The sequence below is a fragment of the Littorina saxatilis genome, linkage group LG3 (assembly GCF_037325665.1).
Source record: "Littorina saxatilis isolate snail1 linkage group LG3, US_GU_Lsax_2.0, whole genome shotgun sequence".
NCBI lineage: Eukaryota > Metazoa > Mollusca > Gastropoda > Littorinimorpha > Littorinidae > Littorina > Littorina saxatilis.
The window spans coordinates 43,763,189-43,782,962 of record NC_090247.1 but is presented as its reverse complement, the minus strand read 5'-3'; the positions used below and the strand labels follow the sequence as shown (position 1 = coordinate 43,782,962).

Here is a 19,774-nt window from a genome sequence, read left to right as displayed (position 1 = left end):
GCCTAAAGCTTTCATTTTCTTCGATTTGTTGAAGGTGGTCCATATTAGGGGACTCACACATACTTTGAGATTTTGCTATTATTAATTTGCAGTAGAAACTCGGGGTCAAAACTGCTAAAATGTAACAAATACTGTCTTAGCTGTCATATATAGCTATTTTTGTGTGATAAATGCTTTGGCTGTGGACAGAAACGAGTCCGTTTTAGGCGGCAAATTTAGAGTGAACCCTGCCAAAAGTGAAAAAAAGAGAAAAAGCCTAACAGTTTTGAGGTTTGTGTTTCTGCAACTGCTTTGACATGTGCAAGTTATCCAGAGAGGGTGAATACAGCCAATGAAATTGTTTTGAGCGCTCTAACGCCGTTAGTTTGTCAGAACAGGAGGTGGTCCATATTAGGAGCCGGTGGGTCCATATTAGGAGCCCTTCCCCTACATGGGCAACAGTGGGTTTGTTCTTTTCGCCAGCTGGTAATGAATGAAAACTCGTGAACATGATGACAAAATAGTATCAACTCACTCTCCTGGCCCAAACACACTCTCACACACACATATTAATCAAATGCAATAAAGACGTCAATCAATGATGGTAGACACAGACGCACAAACACACAGTTACCAGCACAACACAGCGTGAATCATCAGAAAGTTCCGTCCTACGACGAGATGAAGTGACGAACAAAGAAATTATCCAACGACGAGTTGAGCTTGCGGTCAGTCCAGTGGTGACGGAACCACTCAAGGTTACCTCAGCCTCGTACACTCACGAAAGCATCATATCCCCTCGAAGATGCGGTGGGGGCGTGCCATCCGCAAGAAGCTGCATCCCAGCGCAGGAGACTGGCACCTCTTCCAGCCAAGCTCGGGTCCTCCACTAGAGCCAACTGAAAGTCCTTGGACCTCCAACCGACGAACCTTTTGCTCCCAGACATTGAGCTGGCGAGAGAAACAGGAGACGAACCCAGGGAAAGAAAGAAAGAAAGAAAGCCCAACCGGCTTATGATCATCCGCTGTCAGCAGCTGATATGTCACGTGACGACATGATCATCATTACTGATCATTCAACACCACGCAGAGACAGGAGACGAACCCCTGGAAAGAAAGAAAGAAAGCCTAACACGTCTCTTCTGTCTCAATAACTTGCGTCACAGAGGCAGTAACATGCAACGCCTTCACAGCTCCCCACCCGATCAAGAAAACCGTATAACACGTATAAGCGGGATACACGGGGAAAACGACTATAGTCTGTCCCTCCAGCTCACAGCCACAACTGTTTTTAAAAAGAAACTGACCGTTTACCTGTTCCAGCTCAGACCCGCGTGCCGCATTGCATCGCACTCAAAATTACACCAAACGTTTGCTTCTAGTTAAAGCTGTAGTCTATTTACAACATTAAGCAACACTTTCTGTCACGGACTGTGACACCCATGAATGATTGAGTATGTCATTGTTTAAACCAAGTCAAAGGATATCTGACTATTCTGGATTCTTGTATGTTTTTGACCTTTTCAGGCTCGTCTTCCGGTGTTTTGGAGCATGCGTACTGCTTACAATTATCTGGATGGGAGGTTTCAGTCTATTCGGAACAAGTAAGTTCTACCAAGCCAAATAAACCAAGCCACTCACCCACCCGCCCATCCACCAACCATCCAAAAAAATGCACCAACAAACCAACCAACCAATCCACCAAGCAATCTTACCAATCGACCAACTAAACAAACACATTTGAACGTTTGGGGTATAAAACAAAACAGAAAAAAAACAATTAGAAAACAAACAACCAAACATATCAGACCGTAACTTCACCCTTCCAAATTACTTGCAGCGATAACTGAATTTGAACCACAGTCAAATCTCGTGGTCACTTGGCTGTTTTATGATGACTTGGTTAGTTGCCTTTTTTATGTGTTACAGGTCAGTTGTATAGTTCAGAAGAGCAGGACACATTTTCCCTTCAATCATCGTCAGCCAAGGTGCAAAATAAAGGTAAATATTTTCCTTTGACTTGGGCCGTGGTCAGTTCGTCCAGGCTGGTGGGTGATGGAGGAGAAGAGTACAGCTTTTGAATGGTTAGAGGGAACGTTTTGTGGAGTTCTTTTATGCAGAAATAGCACATTATGTCGATTATTGTACATCAAGCGTAGTTCCCTTTGACGATTTTGTTTCGGCGTCCTTTTGTTTAACATAAAAGTAACCACAAAATGTTCGGGTTTACAACTACACTGTAAAGGATGCTTGAATTACAATAGAGCGAGTAATGATGATGATGATGATGATGATGATGATGATGATGATGATGGTGGCCAAAGGCAAGCACGATAGTAGAGATGCTGATGCTGATGCCAGTGACAGTGATTTGTGCAATGGTTACAACAATTGTATAATCAAACGCCACAAAACATTGAGAAACTAACGGTTTCTTTGTTATTTTTTTGCCAGCCGTGCGAAAGGAGAAGAAGGAGGGCGATGCAGTCCCACTAATACTGTGGTGGGATCCTATATCTGGGTACTCCGGCGACGACGTCATCCGCTGTCAGCAGCTGACGTGCCACGTGACGACAGACAGAGAGAAGTGGCTTCAAAATGACGTCACGGTACGCCTACGGTTATACATGTCCTTTAAGAAAAATTAATTCCCGTGTTGACTGCCATGTGCATTAACACAGATTTGTCTAGGCTTGTCTAAGAGCACCAATTCTTCCACCTTGGCCCAGAAAAAAATGCAAACCTTTGAAGGGATTTAAAAAGAAGTCGACGGGCGCAGTGGCCTAGTGGATAAGACACCGGCATCCTAAGCGGAAGGACGTGGGTTCGAATCCTGGTCGCGCCTGGTAGGTTAAGGATGGAGATCTAAAAGGGGAAAAATCTACCCGACAAAATATTGATAAATACGTACGTGTTTGATACTGCTTGCGGATGTTTGTTCACGTATTTTCGGAATTCTTCTGCTATACTACTAGCTAACATTTGCTGACAGATGCTGTCATTTTACGGGCCTTCGCTGTCTTGCCACGAGCTACCCTTGCCCAGACGAGAGGGCGACTTGTGGTCACTGTACCACGACGAGTCGCCCAAGAACCGGGACTTCCTCTTCAGTCACCAGTCCGTCATGGAACTCTTTAACTATACAGCGACCTTCCAAAGGACCTCTGATTTTCCTTTTCCAACACAGTGGCTGGATGGTGAGTCTCTTCAGTACAGACGGCATATCTAACTGTTACAAAGGGGTCGAGAAAATCTAAATCATCCAAATTTGAAATGATTATAAGCAGATTTGACACTTTTTAGTGATTTCAAGCGTTTGAAAGATGATGGCAGCGGAATTGGTGGGATGAAGTTGGCAGTTCCCTATCTGTCGGTAGCTCTCTTAAATAATGATGAAATATAAATCTGCAATTGTATGTAATACACTTTGTGCCGCACTATAATTGCTTTGTTCAGCTGAAGATGCTTCTCTAGTGGAAGAAAATTCAGAATACTTAATTTCATATCTATTTGTTTGTTTGTTTGTTTGCTTAACGCCCAGCCGACCACGAAGGGCCATATCAGGGCGGTGCTGCTTTGACATATAACGTGCGCCACACACAAGACAGAAGTCGCAGCACAGGCTTCATGTCTCACCCAGTCACATTATTCTGACACCGGACCAACCAGTCCTAGCACTAACCCCATAATGCCAGACGCCAGGCGGAGAGAGAGAGAGAGAGAGAGAGAGAGAGAGAGAGAGAGAGAGAGAGAGAGAGAGAGAGAGAGAGAGAGAGAGAGAGAACGAACGAACGAACGAACGAACGAACCAACTTTATTTTTCGAGGGTAATGGAGTAGATACAGCAAAGATCTTTTTTCATCCAGCCCTCGCCCAAGAGGGAATTAACTAAGCAGTGCATAATATTAAAGCAGGAGAAGAGAGAGAGAGAGAGAGAGAGAGAGAGAGAGAGAGAGAGAGAGAGAGAGAGAGAGAGAGAGAACTGAACTGAACTTATTTTACAAGGATTACGATTTAAGGCTAGGCCTTTTCTAGCAATCTGTCTTTGGGACGCACAAACACACAATGAAGCAAATTTAAAAAAAGAAAAAGTGGGGGGAAAATAATAATGATGATGATGATGATGATGTTAGAGAGAGGGGGAGAGAGAGATTACCCAGAAGAACATTAGCCGAACCCCAGATTTAATACCCATATATCTTCTGTCGCGCTTATTTGCTGACTAGTGCCTACAGCAGAACTAAACCCACTTATTACCTGTAGTGACATACCTCGACGAGTTTGTTTTCAGAAGAAAACGTGACTACTACTTTGAGAACAAACTGATGTCAACTTTTTGAAAGCGGTGAAACCTTCAGGCAGGAATCAGTGCATGGCACATTTGTTCAGAGGCAAAAACATAGTAATAGAGCACCTTTTCAGGTAGCACTAATCAATAAGCTCTAACATGTAATTTTCTAAATCACCTGCCGTCAAGCATTATTCAACCGGATTTTAATTATACCCTGCGAGATAGGAAAGGAGAGAGGTATAAAAAGAGTTAGAAACACACTTACACAGGCATGGGAATTCCAAAATAGAAAAAACTCTGAAAATAGGCCAAGGTCCAGGGGCCGCCTAGGACCCGGCGGGGGAACCAGTGGGGGCAAAGCCCACCGGAAGGAAAACGAATTGTAGCATTTTAGACCAATATTTTGATAGTTCTTGTGTAAGCATATAATGGATTGAGAGACAATAGTATACATATACTTTAATTTACTTTTTTTTTTGCCGCGGACAATGTTTTATTTTCGCTGAAACGTAATTTCCTTTTCGCGGAAATCCACTATTTCGCGGACAATTCCCATGCCTGCTTACACACACACTCACTCTCACACACTCACTCTCTCTCTCACACACAGACAAACACACACACATTGGCACTTTCACCGGAAGAAAAATGGGAACGTTTTGGCATGGGGGACGTTTTCTGAATGGGATAGAGTATAGATACAGCTGGTGGTTTCCCCCAAAACAGTACCCCGGGGGACAGACTTGTGATCTCCCAAATGGTCCCTCGGTTGACAAGGCAAGGCAATATTTTTTTTTTTTTAAACCTGGGGTTACATGAATTCAATAAAATGTGTACAGTAAAAACAACAACAAAAAAATGTAATAATGGGACACAACACTTCAAAATTAATAACCAGAAATAAACCAAACTGGATTCATAAGTAGATAATTTTAATCATATTTGTGTTAACAGGACGGTATCTGTTTCTGTTTTCGTTTTTAATAAAAATAAAAGACGTGAACAAGTAATCAGAACTCTTTCAGAATATTCTTAATAAAATATATCAAATTCAATAACTTTCAGTTTTTTTTGTTAAATTCAAATAAATGTTTACATCTGACTGCATTTGAATGTCTACAAAAATACAATGGTAACAACAATTTTGGTTACTGAAGCGTTCCCCGGGGGATACTTACAGATAGGGGACACAAAGAGGTGTTACATCGGCTAATTCAATTTATTTGCTTCCCAACTTTTTATCAGAACTTGCATTTACACATTGCGTAAGTCTAGTAGGTAGCCTAAAATGATTACCTCAACCGGGCCATGTGTCATTCCATGTACATGCTTCCCGGCCCTACTGACCGAAACTAAACCGCTTACTTTCTGTTTCGTAGCGGAGTCGGACATCACAAGCAGTGAATACGTGGTACCGGTGTCAGAGAAGACACGACTGCGGACCACAGACAAGCTAGCTCCCGTGCTGTACGTGCAAAGCGACTGTGGAGCGCCCAGTGACAGAGATCACTTCGTCTCCATGCTGCAGAGATACGTCACCGTGGATTCCTACGGCGCCTGTCTCAACAACAGACAGTTCCCCAACTAGTCAGTCGGCTGCTTGTTTTGCTTCACACTTGATTGTTTCTCGATATTTGGTTATACAAAAAAAGGTGTACAAATTTTATTACAGATACATGTACTTCCATATGAGATCCAAGTCGTCATTACATTTAATCAAGTTTTGACTAACTGTTTTAACATAGAGGGGGAATCGAGACGAGGGTCGTGGTGTATGTGTGTGTGTGTCTGTGCGCGTGTGTGTGTAGAGCGATTCAGACCAAACTACTGGACCGATATTTATGAAATGTTACAAGAGAGTTCCTGGGAATGATATCCCCGGACGTTTTTTTCTTTTTTTCGATAAATACCTTTGATGACGTCATATCCGGCTTTTTGTAAAAGTTGAGGCGGCACTGTCACACCCTCATTTTTCAATCAAATTGATTGAAAGTTTGGCCAAGCAAGCTTCGACGAAGGCCGGACTTCGGTATTGCATTTCAGCTTGGTGGCTTAAAAATTAATTAATTCTTCTTCTTCTTCGTCGTTCACTAAAAAAAAAAAAAATAAAAAAAAAAATTAATTAATGACTTTGCTCACTAAAAAAATCTGAAAATTGTAAAAAAAAATTTTTTTATAAAACGATCCAAATTTACGTTCATCTTATTCTTCATCATTTTCTGATTCCAAAAACATATACATATGTTATATTTGGATTAAAAACAAGCTCTGAAAATTAAAAATATAAAAATTATGATCAAAATTAAATTTTCGAAATCAATTTAAAAACACTTTCATCTTATTCCTTGTCGGTTCCTGATTCCAAAAACATATAGATATGATATGTTTGGATTAAAAACACGCTCAGAGAGTTAAAACGAAGAGAGGTACAGAAAAGCGTGCTATCCTTGTTTAAATGTCGAAGCTGCTTTTCCCATTTTTACCCAAGAGACCGACTGTATATTGTGTTATTGTATTTGTCAGACTTGATTGTACCAAGTCCCTACACATGTTGTAATGCGCTTAGAGCCAAATATTTTTGTTTTTTGTAAGGGATAGGCGCAATATAAATACACTTTATTATTATTATTATTATCCTTCTCAGCGCAACTACTACCCCGCTCTTCTTGTCAATTTCACTGCCTTTGCCACGAGCGGTGGACTGACGATGCTACGAGTATACGGTCTTGCTGAAAAATTGCATTGCGTTCAGTTTCATTCTGTGAGTTCGACAGCTTGACTAAATGTTGTATCATGTTTTCGCCTTACGCGACTTGTTTTGTGTCTGCATTTGTTTGGGTTCTCACTTAGTTGTTCGTTTGTTTGTTTGCTTAACGCCCAGCCGACCACGAAGGGCCATATCAGGGCGGTGCTGCTTTGACATATAACGTGCGCCACACACAAGACAGAAGTCGCAGCACAGGATTCATGTCTCACCCAGTCACATTATTCTGACACCGGACCAACCAGTCCTAGCACTAACCCCATAATGCCAGACGCCAGGCGGAGCAGCCACTAGATTGCCAATTTTAAAGTCTTAGGTATGACCCGGCCGGGGTTCGAACCCACGACCTCCCGATCACGGGGCGGACGCCTTACCACTAGGCCAACCGTGCCGGTAGTTGTTCGTTGAATTTGTATCCATACAAACAGTGTAATGATTTAGTTAAACAATGTCACAAACAATGTGAAAGTCTGAATGCGCAAACAATAGGTATACATGTCTAGTGACACATACGTGTTAGCCTATACTTAGGGGGGAATGTTTGGTCACGGTATTAGTTCTTCAACGATAACCTTATTCGACTGACAACTTGCTTGTTGCTTGTTTGTTGTGTGAAATAATCAGAATCATTCAATTTAAACGCGATGTTCTAATTTGCAGCACACGGCTTTCGTTTGATGGCAAAGGCGACATGTCCCCCATGACGTCAGAAGAGTTCTACCGGTTTGCGGCTCGCTACAAATTCGCCATTGCCATAGAAAATGCGGCCTGTCCCGACTACGTGACGGAGAAATTGTGGCGACCCTTACAACTGGGTGTAGTTCCCATTGTGTTTGGTGCTCCTAACATCAAGGTGAGTTCTGCACATTTGCAACAGTTGATTTTCGGAATAACCCTGTGGGGGTGGGGGGGGGGGGGGAGTTATGCGATGCGGAGGAGCTGTATCTTTTTAAAATGGATGCAAGATGCGGTGTGTATACCTCAGTGGCACTGCTCTATAAAGGCAGTAATGGCAATGGAGCGACCTTACTGTAACGGCGAATAATGAGTTCCGATGCCCATATTTTGGAGAGAAAAAGGCATCGTATGGATTGGACATTGGCATTGTCTTATGTGTGTGCGAGCGTGCGTGTGTCAGTGCGCGCGCGTGTTTGTGTGTGTGATGGTATGTGTGTGTGTGTGTGTGTGTGTGACGGTATGTGTGTGTGTGTGTGTGTGTGTGTGTGTGCAAGCATTCGTGTGTGTGTGTATCGGTGCATTGATTTCCGATGCCAATTGATATCGTACGAAGCACTTTTCCCGAGCGGTACCGAGTCAGACAAGAAGCAACTAAATGTGTTTGTTAGCGAGAATGTGTGTGCACCTACAGCGGGACATTTTCCAAGAAAATACAGTTTTCTGTTGCAGGATTTTCTGCCAACCAATCATTCCGCTCTTGTGGTGGAAGACTTCGAGTCTATGGAGGTGCTGGCAGCAGCAATTCATCACTACGACAAAGATGATCAACTGTACGCATCCCTCATGCCACACAAACACAATGGACTCATATCCAACCCCACACTCAAACAGCTTCTACATCGCAGGCCTCAAAACGGCAATGTTCGGACAGCTATTCTGGAAGACTACGACTGTTTTCTGTGTCAGAAACTGCACAAAGCCATCGAACAGCACAAGAGCGGAAAAAGCATCTCAAAATCTGTTGGAAACAACACGCACAATGGGTGTGAAAAGCCTGGAGAGTTTGGAGACAGTGGTAAATATATCCGAGGCGAAAGCAGTGCTAATTTTTATCATGTTCCGTGGCGATTTGGGGAAGCTGCAGCGTGCGTGATGAGAAAACTGATTGAACAAAACAGACACGTACCGCAAGAAACGTTTGATGCTATGGTCGCAAGAACCGCAGACAATTTTGAAAGAGAGTGTTCATCGTGAATGTTAGCTCTATCAGACGTGAGATCCTGAAATTGTAAAAAGACTCGAAAGCCTACACAGCACCCCCCCCCTCCCTCTCCCCTCCATCCCCATCCCAACCACCAAACCTGGTGACCTCAAGAATGATCTGTAAAGCTTTGAAAATGTCGACAATTTGGATGGAAGAAAACTTCTGTTGGAGTGTTCGAGGCGGTTGCCGGGCAGGACAGTGTTGAAAATGTGTTAAAATTCCATTTTAGGCATGCTGGAACGTATTTTAAACATGACTAAATTTAACAGGCTAGCCGATACCAAGCATCAGTTGACGCCGATTGACTTTTGTCTTGGTAGCTCTGTTGATGGAGCGCTACCCCTGTGATCCTCGGGTTGAGATACACACACACACACACCCACACCCACACAGGTACATGCGCACACGCAGTCACGTACACGCATATAAACAGTCACACGCACGCACACACACATACACGCACAGACACAGACAAGCACGTCCACACACACATATAAAAATGCTAACAGAGACAGAGACACATGCATGTCACGTTTCAATAGATCACAAAAGGTGATTATGAACGGTTAGTTACTGCTAACTAACTAACCACACCACGATCCACTCTCGCAGTCATACAAATAGATAGAATCAACAAAAGTATAAGTTTCAGACGCCTGTTTATATACCATCTCGCCACCTCCCTCGAGACTTCACTCCAAAAGATGTTTTTACGTTCAAAACGTAAAAAAGGGGTCACTGACAAAAATGCCAGTTAATGTTTAGAAAATGATAACACGCTGATCTCGTGTATAGACAGGAAAAATAGCTGTGTAAAAGCGCTGGTTAAATGCAGTTGTCACAACCCGCGTCGTCACCACTCAAATATAATCACAAATGGTAGAAGATGACTTGGTGGTAAAAGGGCGCGGTACACTTAGCTTTTAGTTACGTCACTCTCCATCCATTTCATCTTTTAAGTCCAATTTGAAAACTCACTTGTTCCAACAACATTACGGATAGTTCCTTAGTATAGAGTCTGGGGATGTGAGATGTGCATGATGTGTTGTTTGAATCTGACAGTGATTGTATGATTTTTGTTTACATGTATTGTTGTCACGCGCTTTGAACTTCTGATAAGGCGCTTTATAAATGCCCGTTATTATTATACGGAGTGGGCGACCCGTAAATAGTCCTTCCCCACTACTGCTTCGTTGATTGGAGTGCCGGCTGGCGTGGAACGAAGCAGGGAATCGTGGGGAAATCAGGCGCCTCAGTCAGCTGCTGAAGACAACGGGTGTTCGTGTAGGTGACGTCACTGCCTGCACTCCCCGGAAGACCCCTGCAGACGGCGGCCTCACCGGTTATCCCAGCAGCAGCAACAGCATACAGCAACACCGCGACACCAGGTTACAGCTTACCGAGCTCCGCGAAGATAGTTAGGTAGGTAGTAGATACCGCTGAATCCCGCGAAGGTATGTAGGTAGTAGATAGGAAGGCTGCAACACAAAGCATCGGTGCACTAAACATTCCACGCAACCCTTCACCCTCCACCTTCAAACATACATATTTCATCGAGCACGTGGCCTGCACAAACGAACTTTTAAAACAACAAATCAGCTATTTTCCTTCCTTCTCTCCATATCTGCAAAAACAATATACAGATTATTATTTTAGCGTCACAAAGAGCAAATTATGCGCTAACCTGGAAAGAACAACAGAGAGTATTTCATTCCACAAACATAGACTCGTCAACACCGTTAAATAACGATTTATTACCTCAACAGCCTAATGTAAGTAGCTCTCCTTTAAGCGAATCCGCTTCCTTTGTATGGCTTTCGTCCGTCGACGAATTTCCTGCCACACTCTCTCTTGTGCTGAATTTACTTCATGCGTAGGAATTTCCCCCCGCTCAGCCAAGAAAAACACCTGACAACCTCGTCGTCAGAAACATGTAAGCATCGAAAGCAGTCACTTCTCCCTAAGAGCCTTCCTGGACGCGCAGAGCAGGCACGTTGACATAAAAGAGGGCCCCAAAGGGTTTAAAATCGTGATCGTGATTGGCGTTTTTTGACCTTTCTGTGACCGTGATTGCCGAAATTTCCATTTCTGTGATCGTGATGGGACTTTGCCCGTGATCCGTGATGACAAAAAAATCAAGTTTCGTGATCGTGATCGTCATTTGTTTTCGTGATCGTGATGGGCATTATTGCAAAGCATTTTATTTTCAACGTACATTTTTCACATCTGTATCACTCTATGATCCTCTATTCGTCAAGGTGTTTGTGATCGTGAAAACAAAAATCAAGGTAACTGTGATCGTGAAAGCTAAAATTTCCCTTCCCGTGATCGTGATGATACTCCCCCTTTGGGGCCCTCATAAAAAGATATATCACCCCGTGTTGGAAAAAAACCCAACTCTCAAGAAGAGGAAACAACTGACTTCTATCGTGCTCAATGCCAAAGTGGGGCCGTTTCAAGTCTTCCCCAAACCACCTTGAAAACATCACGTGACTCCAGCGACCAATCGCTATCGTCACACGTACAGCTCAGTTTCCAGTTGATTTTGTCCAGACAGCAAAATCACGCACGTGGAACCCCTGAACACAATGTCGTCCCTTGCATGCCAGCCAGGCGTGCAGAAAACGAAATCCCTGTGCCAAGCTCGGTCAGCAGAAACCAGCCCGTCGCCAAAAGCACAGGCGCTTTTCGTTGCAATTCGAGAAAGACACCCCACAGAGCCCGTATGCATGAGGAGGAAGTCAGCAACACTGGAAGTAGAGGCCTCTTTCGGAAGTGGGAACTCCCGAAGTTTAACTTTCCAACTGTTCACTAGTATGCATGAACGCCGGAGTGGTGACTTCGAGAGTATTCGGTCAAGGTCGCGAAAATTGGGGGAATCCTAACTAGTACGCATGCGTTTGTTAACGGTAAGCTTGCCACCAGAAGAAACAAATCTCATCGCGAGTTCAAAAAGGCGAACGTTGAGCGCGCTGTAGTACTAAGGCCCAAAAAAAAAATAGGTGTGGTTACGGTAACATAGCCAAAAAAAATAGGGTAGGTAGGTAGGCAATCACTTTTTTTTTTTTAACTTTTTTTTCTAATGTGTACAAATTAAACCTACTTTACAGGGAAATACGTGTGCGACACGGGCGCTTTCGCTTTCATTGCGTTTTTTGCACTCTTTTTTTGTTTTTTTTTATGTTTTTTTTTGACAAATGTAATAAAAAGTTATAGGATCGGCCCCTAAAAATAGGGTAGGTCGGGTTACCGTAACCACACCTATTTTTTTTTTAGGCCTAACAGCGTTATTGCTGTTGTTTTTTGAATGGTTAAACGAAAGGGTCGGTTCAGACCTGTGATGATTGTCTTGGAATCGAATGACTGCCTATGACAAATGACTTTGTTGGCTTGAATGTTAGGAGAAGAGTAAATGATTAGGCGTATGTTAAACTTTTGTTAAAATTTTTTTTTTCTCAGCTGCTTGCTTCAATTCTTTTTTGTTTTGTTTTTTGTTGTTGTTGTTGTTGCGGGGAGTATCCCTCTTCATTGATCTTTTTTTCTTTTCCTTTTTTCTGCTTTTTATATTAATTGTTCTACTTTAAATGTATCTATATCGTTAACAATACTATTTCTAAATGTATTTTAAACACGCCCCAAAAACTTCCTTTACGGTAATTTTTAATAATCATATTATATTTACAAATCACTTTATCCTCAACGCATTTCCAAGTGAACATAATTTTGGCGCACAAAAAAATAAAAAAATCAGTATAATCAATTTCGTTCTCACAATAAGTACAACAATTACTGTATGTTGAACTTGTGTTTAATAATTTTATATCGGTAAAACTGTTGGACAAACATAGATTGGTTATAGGGAAACTTGGGTTACTGGTAAAGTTTAAAAGGAAGAACATTATGCAGTAGACCGTAAATAACTAAGTTTAGGGACTTGTTCCTTATTTATTGAGGAAATGTCTGTCAAGAAGTTTAGAAAAGACAATACTGTTCATCGGTGTTTTAATTTGTTTTCCCTCGTTAATATTTGATTACGATGGCGATGCATGGTTATAAACAGTCAAAAGTCAAGATTCGATTTTTTTTGAAAGCATAGGACAGTTTCTTTACGCGTTTAAAAAAAATTAACACAGAGGCAAAAACCGGTTGTTGCAGTCTGAATGCAATTGAGGTCTATTAAGAAAAAGGTTAATTAAAAAAAATTGTAGCTCCCAGCGGCACTTGAACCCAGAGCGTCGGATTGAAATTCCGAATCCGTAACCACTGCACTATGCTACTCGTCTAGAAAAGGCACTATGCAAAGATGTGTTATCAGTTATTCAGTCGTGGTAGTTTGAAAGCTCACCACCTTCGCCGAATGACTCCAGCACGGTTTTTTCGGTCAGTAAATCAGTGATCGTACTGTCGGTTTTGAGCCCCTCTGTTTCAAGCTTTTCACCTAAATTAAACAAGAATGTCACAGTTCGTGTCTATGGTGCAAGGTAGCCGACCGTCTCATTGTAGCCAAGTTACGACAGTTGCTCGATTGACGCATTTCACGTCTTCAATATTGTGTCTGAGCTCATTTCCCAATGCCTTTAAAACCAGAATGTCAGGCAATTGTAGCATGCGTTGGACGTTTCTTTTAGATGGGTAAGGACCTTTAAGATGCGATATCGTCGTATAAATGATGAAATTAACTTTGAAAGTGGGAACTTTGGAAGCGAAGTTGCCAGCTTCTCGGTATGCACGAGCTAACTTGAACGCCGAAGTAGTGGCTTCGAGAGTCCTGAGGTCAAGGTCGAGGAAATTGGGGGAATCCCAATTAGTGCGCATGCGTTTGTAAACGGTAGGCTTGGCGACCAGAAGAAACAAATCTCATCGCGAGTTCGTAAATGGGCGAACGTTGATCGCGCTGTAGCTTTTACTATACGTAGTTGTTGTTTTTGACTGGTTGAACGAAATGGTCTGTTCAAAGCTGTGATGATTGTCTTGAAATTGAATGACTCTGTAATAATGATTTTGTTGACCAGAATGTTGGGGAGAATAAAACTTTTTTTGTTTATGTGGTAGCGAAGTCGTTTATGTTAAACCTCTTTATTCTTATTTTAATGATTGTGTATCGGTAAAACTGTTTGGTTAGAGCGAACGTTTTGGGCTACTGGTCAATTTAAAAAGGCAGAACTCAAGTTTGTTGGGGAATCAAGATATAAGGTGTAGTGAAAAGAAGATAAGTTCAGTAACTTTCATATTAATCGGGAAAATGTATGTCCAAATTTTTACAAAAGATAAATTGTTGTACTTAGGTGTAAGTAAATTATGTTTGTCCTCGTTAATTGTGAACAGGATGTATGTTTATGTAAAGTTGAAAGTCAAGATTGGATTTGTTTATCCTACGCGCGTGTGTGCATGTGTGTTAGACATAGAACACTTTATTATCTCAATTTCGAGAAACTCGGGTGTGGTGAATCACAACAAACAACATAAAACGTAAGAAAATAAATACAATATCGAGGCGCAAATAACCAGCTCATAATAGTGTGTGTGTGGGGGTGGGGGGGGTGGGGGTGCACACACACACACACACACACACACAAAGTCGAACACACACACACACACACACACACACACACACACACGCACGCACGCGCACACAAACAAACGCACAATTATACCCGCACGCACGCACGCACGCACGCACGGGCAGGCAGGCAGGCAGGCACTCGCACAAATACATACAAACACTTTCACACACACGCACACGCACGCACACACACACACACACACACACACACACACACACACACACAAACACCCCCTCCCCCCCCATGTGCGCGCGTGCACTGCAAACGAATGAATGAATGAACAGACGCACACCCACACACACGCACACGCACTCTCACACAAACACACACTCACACATGCACACAAAGACGCCCATTTACATAGAAACACCCCCTCCTATAAGCGGGGATGAAATTTTAAGAGTGGTGGCCAGTGACCCAGAACGAACAAAAGTCAAAGCTAGCAACTCAGGTTTGTATTCAGGGAAATTTACACGAAATGCACGCACGAGATACGACTTTTCTTTCTACTTTCTCTCTTTGGGACTTTCATTTGCGTTAGATCGGTTTTATATGAAAAACAGAAGAAAAGCCCTGCTAATTTGCACTGAGAAACTTTGGAAGCAGCGTGTTTACTCCTGGGTTTCGCTGTAGTACAATTACCGGGTAGTGATTTTTTCCGAAATGTAGCGAGAGCATCAACCATGTGCTCAAACAGGCTGTTAGCTGGAAGTCTCTCAAACTTGTTGAGTTGGTGAATAAACTGCATGCGGTTATTCGCCAACAATACCGCGAAGTAAAAAGGTCTTTCATAAATGTTGGGGAGTTTTCTTTGACGCCACAGTTTGACAGATTTGTTGTCTCGCGGGACATTTGGTTGTTTGAAGATCAGGGCAAAAGGAGCAAGCGTTTCAAAAAGTTCATGTCTGCATTGGTACTGACAGACGAACAAGTACTAGTCAGGAGCACAGACGGATGCAGAACATCCCGTGCACCAACACATAAAGGCAAGAAGCCAGGTCAAGTTAAACGGAAACAATGTGCCAAAACCACAAGCACACCGAAGAAAAGAAACAGGTCCCCTTCTTCTCCCAGTGGTGCACTCTGTGCCAACAAAAGGGTTAAAACCAAAGACAGTGACAGTGACTTTGACTTTTAAGGGCAAAATCTTAAGTTTTTTATAATCGTCGAAAACAAGACTGGATTGTTTTAATAGAACTGATTTTAGTTCTCGTCTGTGTAGACTATACAGTGGTTTTAAAATGTTTGCACTGGCTGAGTCCCAGATGGTCGAACAATAATCCGTGATGGTTTGTAGGCTATGTATGCATTATAAAATAATAACCTTGAGTGTGGATCAAGAAAGTGTTTTATTCTGTTCAACAAATATATTTTCCTCGACATGGTTTTATCCCTTCTAATGTTGTAATGAAAGCACTCGGTGCATGGCCGGAAAGGATTTTGTGAAGGAGCACGCTTTTATTCGATTTAAATCTTTCTTTTAAGGGCAAAATCTTAAGTTTTTTATAATCGTTGAAAACAAGACTGGATTGTTTTAATAGAACTGATTTTAGTTCTCGTCTGTGTAGACTATACAGTGGTTTTAAAATGTTTGCACTGGCTGAGTCCCAGATGGTCGAACAATAATCCGTGATGGTTTGTATGTATGCATTATAAAATAATAACCTTGAGTGTGGATCAAGAAAGTGTTTCATTCTGTTCAACAAATATACTTTCCTCGACATGGTTTTATTCCGTCCAATGTTGTAATGAAAGCACTCGGTGCATGGCCGGAAAGGATTTTGTGAAGGAGCACGCCTTTATTTGATTTAAATCTTTCTTTTAAGAGCAAAATCTTAAGTTTTTTATAATCGTCGAAAACAAGACTGGATTGTTTTAATAGAACTGATTTTAGTGCTCGTCTGTGTAGACTATACAGTGGTTTTAAAATGTTTGCACTGGCTAAGTCCCAGATGGTCGAACAATAATCGGTGATGGTTTGTATGTATGCCTTATAAAATAATAACCTTGAGTGTGGATCAAGAAAGTGTTTTATTCTGTTCAACAAATATATTTTCCTCGACATGGTTTTACACAACGATCTAACATGATGGGTCCAAGATAAATTATTATCGATATTTACTCCCAAAACTTTGTGATCTCCTACTTCCGCTATTGCATCGTTGCCAATTAATAAGGAATGAGGATTATTCTTGATGTTTTGTCTTTTTTGCCTTGTTGTATTTAACATGTATTTGGTCTTTTGGGGGTGAAGACTCATGTGGTTATATTCCGTCCAATTAATAAAAAACGCTCGCGCTGGACCCGAGTACTCTTCAGATTGACTCGCTCCCCCAGTATGAAAGTTTTTGTCTCAAGTTGTGCACGTTTAAGACCAAGTGATTGATCTGTGTGAATTACAGGCATTCCCTTTGCTATATAAATACATTGCATGCGAGCCGAGGATGTGCGTGGTGACTGGCCTTTCTCTTTTATTTGTAATTTGATCACAGTGAAAATGCACACACACACACACACACACACACACACACACACACACACACACTCTCTCTCCCTCACTCCCTCTCTCTCTTCCTCTCTATCTCTCTCTCTTACACACACACACACACACACACACACACGAGTACAGACGATCAATCGGACCTATTATCAAGTTAGTGTATCAACTTTTGAACGAACTGCGCCCAGTAGTTTCCCAGCAATAAGCTGTTAAGTCGAGACACACACACACACACACACACACAATTAAAGTCTGCTGGACCCTTGTACTAGCGTACTCGGGGATGAGATCATCTACACTGTTCTGCAATGATAAATAAACTTTGTCTAATTTTTTTATCAGAAGTGTGTATGGTCGTATCATCAGCAAATAGTGCTTACGGGCACTCAAAGCCAGCCTGTGGTGGTTGTCGTTCGTTTTTATCATGTTCCATTTCGCTACATTTCGCTACATTTCGCTACATTTCACTACATTTCGCTACATTTCGGAAAAAATAACTACCGCAATTACCCTCACTTACTTCCTCGCTTGCTTCAAAAGTAAGCACTTTTTCCGTCCCATGCATGCGAAATGGAGGATGTAGCCTACTTCCGATGTCGCTCAAAACGTAGGAAGTTGTCGCAAACTACCATCAATTACTTCCTCGCTTTGCTTCGAAGTAAGCCCTTCTTCCGGCCCATGCATACGAAAGTGAGGCAAGTTCTTCCGATGTCCCTCAAAACTTCGGGAGTTTTCGCGAACTTCCCCCATAAGCATACGGGCACTGGTGTTGGTTGCCCCTTGGTGGCCCAGCCAACACTGGTTTCCCGATCTTCTTCGTCTCGCGGACGGTCCTCCCATTCCTCTAGACGTCAAAAGGGAGAACTGGTTCAGCCAAGATCGGGCGTCCATCACGAGAACCCCCAATCGCTGAGGCGTCACGCCTGAATACTGTTAGGGATCTCTCTGCGTCGCTCAGATTCCACTTTAGATTTTGTACAGAAAGCCCACTGAGAGTCCACTGGCTCGGTATATTCCTCCCACTGGTCAGCTTGGGTAAAGTGGTGCTCTGGGAATGGCGTTAATCCTACTTCTCCCCGTTCCATGCAGGTTGCCAACCACCTTTGATGGTTGGCTGCTCAGGGCATATATCTCCTTCTTCCTTGCGGGTTCGGAGATCTGCTATCTTGTCTACGTTGAAACAGTTAGGCCATTGCATTAACCTAGGCGGTGTTATTGCTAGCGTCCTCAAGGGCGCAGCTATAGGTTCCTCGAGGTCAAAGTCTCCTTTACCCTCTTGGGATCTGTTTTTGGTTCTTAAATTTCTTGCAGTCGGCAAGTTTGACTAACTTGACTCGCAAAGCTTTGTTTTTGGTGTTGCTAGCTACTGCCCGAAGAGGCAGTGAGGTTCATGCCCTTTCAGGTCTTCTTCTTCTGCGTTCGGCGTGGGCTCATGTTTTTGCACGAGTGGAATTTTACGTGTATGAGTATGACCGTTTTTACCCCGCCATTTAGGCAGCCATACGCCGCTTTCGGAGGAAGCATGATGGGTATTTTCGTGTTTCTATAACCCACCGAACTCTGACATGGATTACAGGATCTTTTCCGTGCGCATTTGGTCTTGTGCTTGCGTGTACACACGAAGGGGGTTAAGTCACTAGCAGGTCTGCACATAAGTTGACCTGGGAGATCGGAAAAATCTCCACTCTTAAACCCACCAGGCGGCAGCGACCGGGATTCGAACTCACAACCTCCCGATTAGGAGGCCGACGTCTTACCACCACGCCACTGCGCCCGTCCCCTTTCAGGTCTGTCTAAAGACATTTCTTTTGAAAGCGATGGTTCCCTTACTTTAAGATTCAGACCGGAATTTCTCGCTAAGAATCAAAAGCCTCCCCCATCGTTCAGATTCCTCCCTTGAGTCGGATCCTTGCTCCAGGAGACCCGGACTTGGTTAACTGTCCAGTTAGGGCTCTCAACAGTTATTCAGCTCGCGTAACTCTCATCACGTCTAGAGATCAAAAATTGCTCTTTATCTCCATGAACACGATAAGGAGTAAGGACGTGTCTCGGGTAACCTTGGCTAGATGGATTGCTACGCTAATTAAACAAGCGTACGCATGGTGGCACAGACAGGAGGGGGTTGGACATTCTGTTCTTCCTCTGACTTTTGCAAGAACTCATGAAGCCAGGGCTTGGGCCTCTTCGCTAGCAGTTCTGCGCTCAGGAAGGCTGGCTGAAGTCCTCGATGCTGCATACTGGAGATCGCAGGACATCTTTATCAACTACTACCTGCGAGATGTCGCCAGTACGCGACAGGACGGCAGTAGTTCCCTACCAGCCCTGGTAGCTGCGGGCCAAGTCTTGCCTGCCGTTTGAAGCGAGTGTCTTTTTCCCTCCACCTTTATTAGCAATCTGCTATATGTGAGTTGGGTTAATGTCGTGTCTTAACTGGACGAACTAGGCCTTGAGTTCGCCGAACAAGTTCACCCAGTTAAGACACAAACCATGGTTCACGAACCTTAGTTCGGCGAACCAAAGGTTCGTCTGGTTAAGAACAGGCTTAAGATATGTAATTTAATCGAAAATGTTAGTAGTAAATTTTCATTTGATTAAGATACTTACCCAACTCACATAGTTAATTCCCTCCCTCCTTTCCCGCTAGTGGGCTTTGTTCTAAAAAGAGAGGGAAGTTTTTTTACGCGTTCGTGCGAATGATCTCAATATGGCGGCAAGGTCAGGAAGTCACGTGACT

General features: G+C 42.9%; 1 protein-coding gene across 1 annotated transcript; it reads left to right on the top strand.

Moving 5' to 3' along the window:
- Nucleotides 1–784: 784 nt before the first annotated feature.
- On the top strand, nucleotides 785–9,047 carry LOC138961205 (alpha-(1,3)-fucosyltransferase 10-like). Its single transcript, XM_070332805.1, has 7 exons — nucleotides 785–884; nucleotides 1,909–1,980; nucleotides 2,434–2,588; nucleotides 2,972–3,176; nucleotides 5,650–5,857; nucleotides 7,695–7,887; nucleotides 8,442–9,047. The coding sequence occupies exons 1-7, from the start codon at nucleotides 785–787 to the stop codon at nucleotides 8,964–8,966; spliced, it is 1,458 nt and encodes a 485-aa protein (XP_070188906.1). The 3' UTR covers nucleotides 8,967–9,047.
- Nucleotides 9,048–19,774: the final 10,727 nt, after the last annotated feature.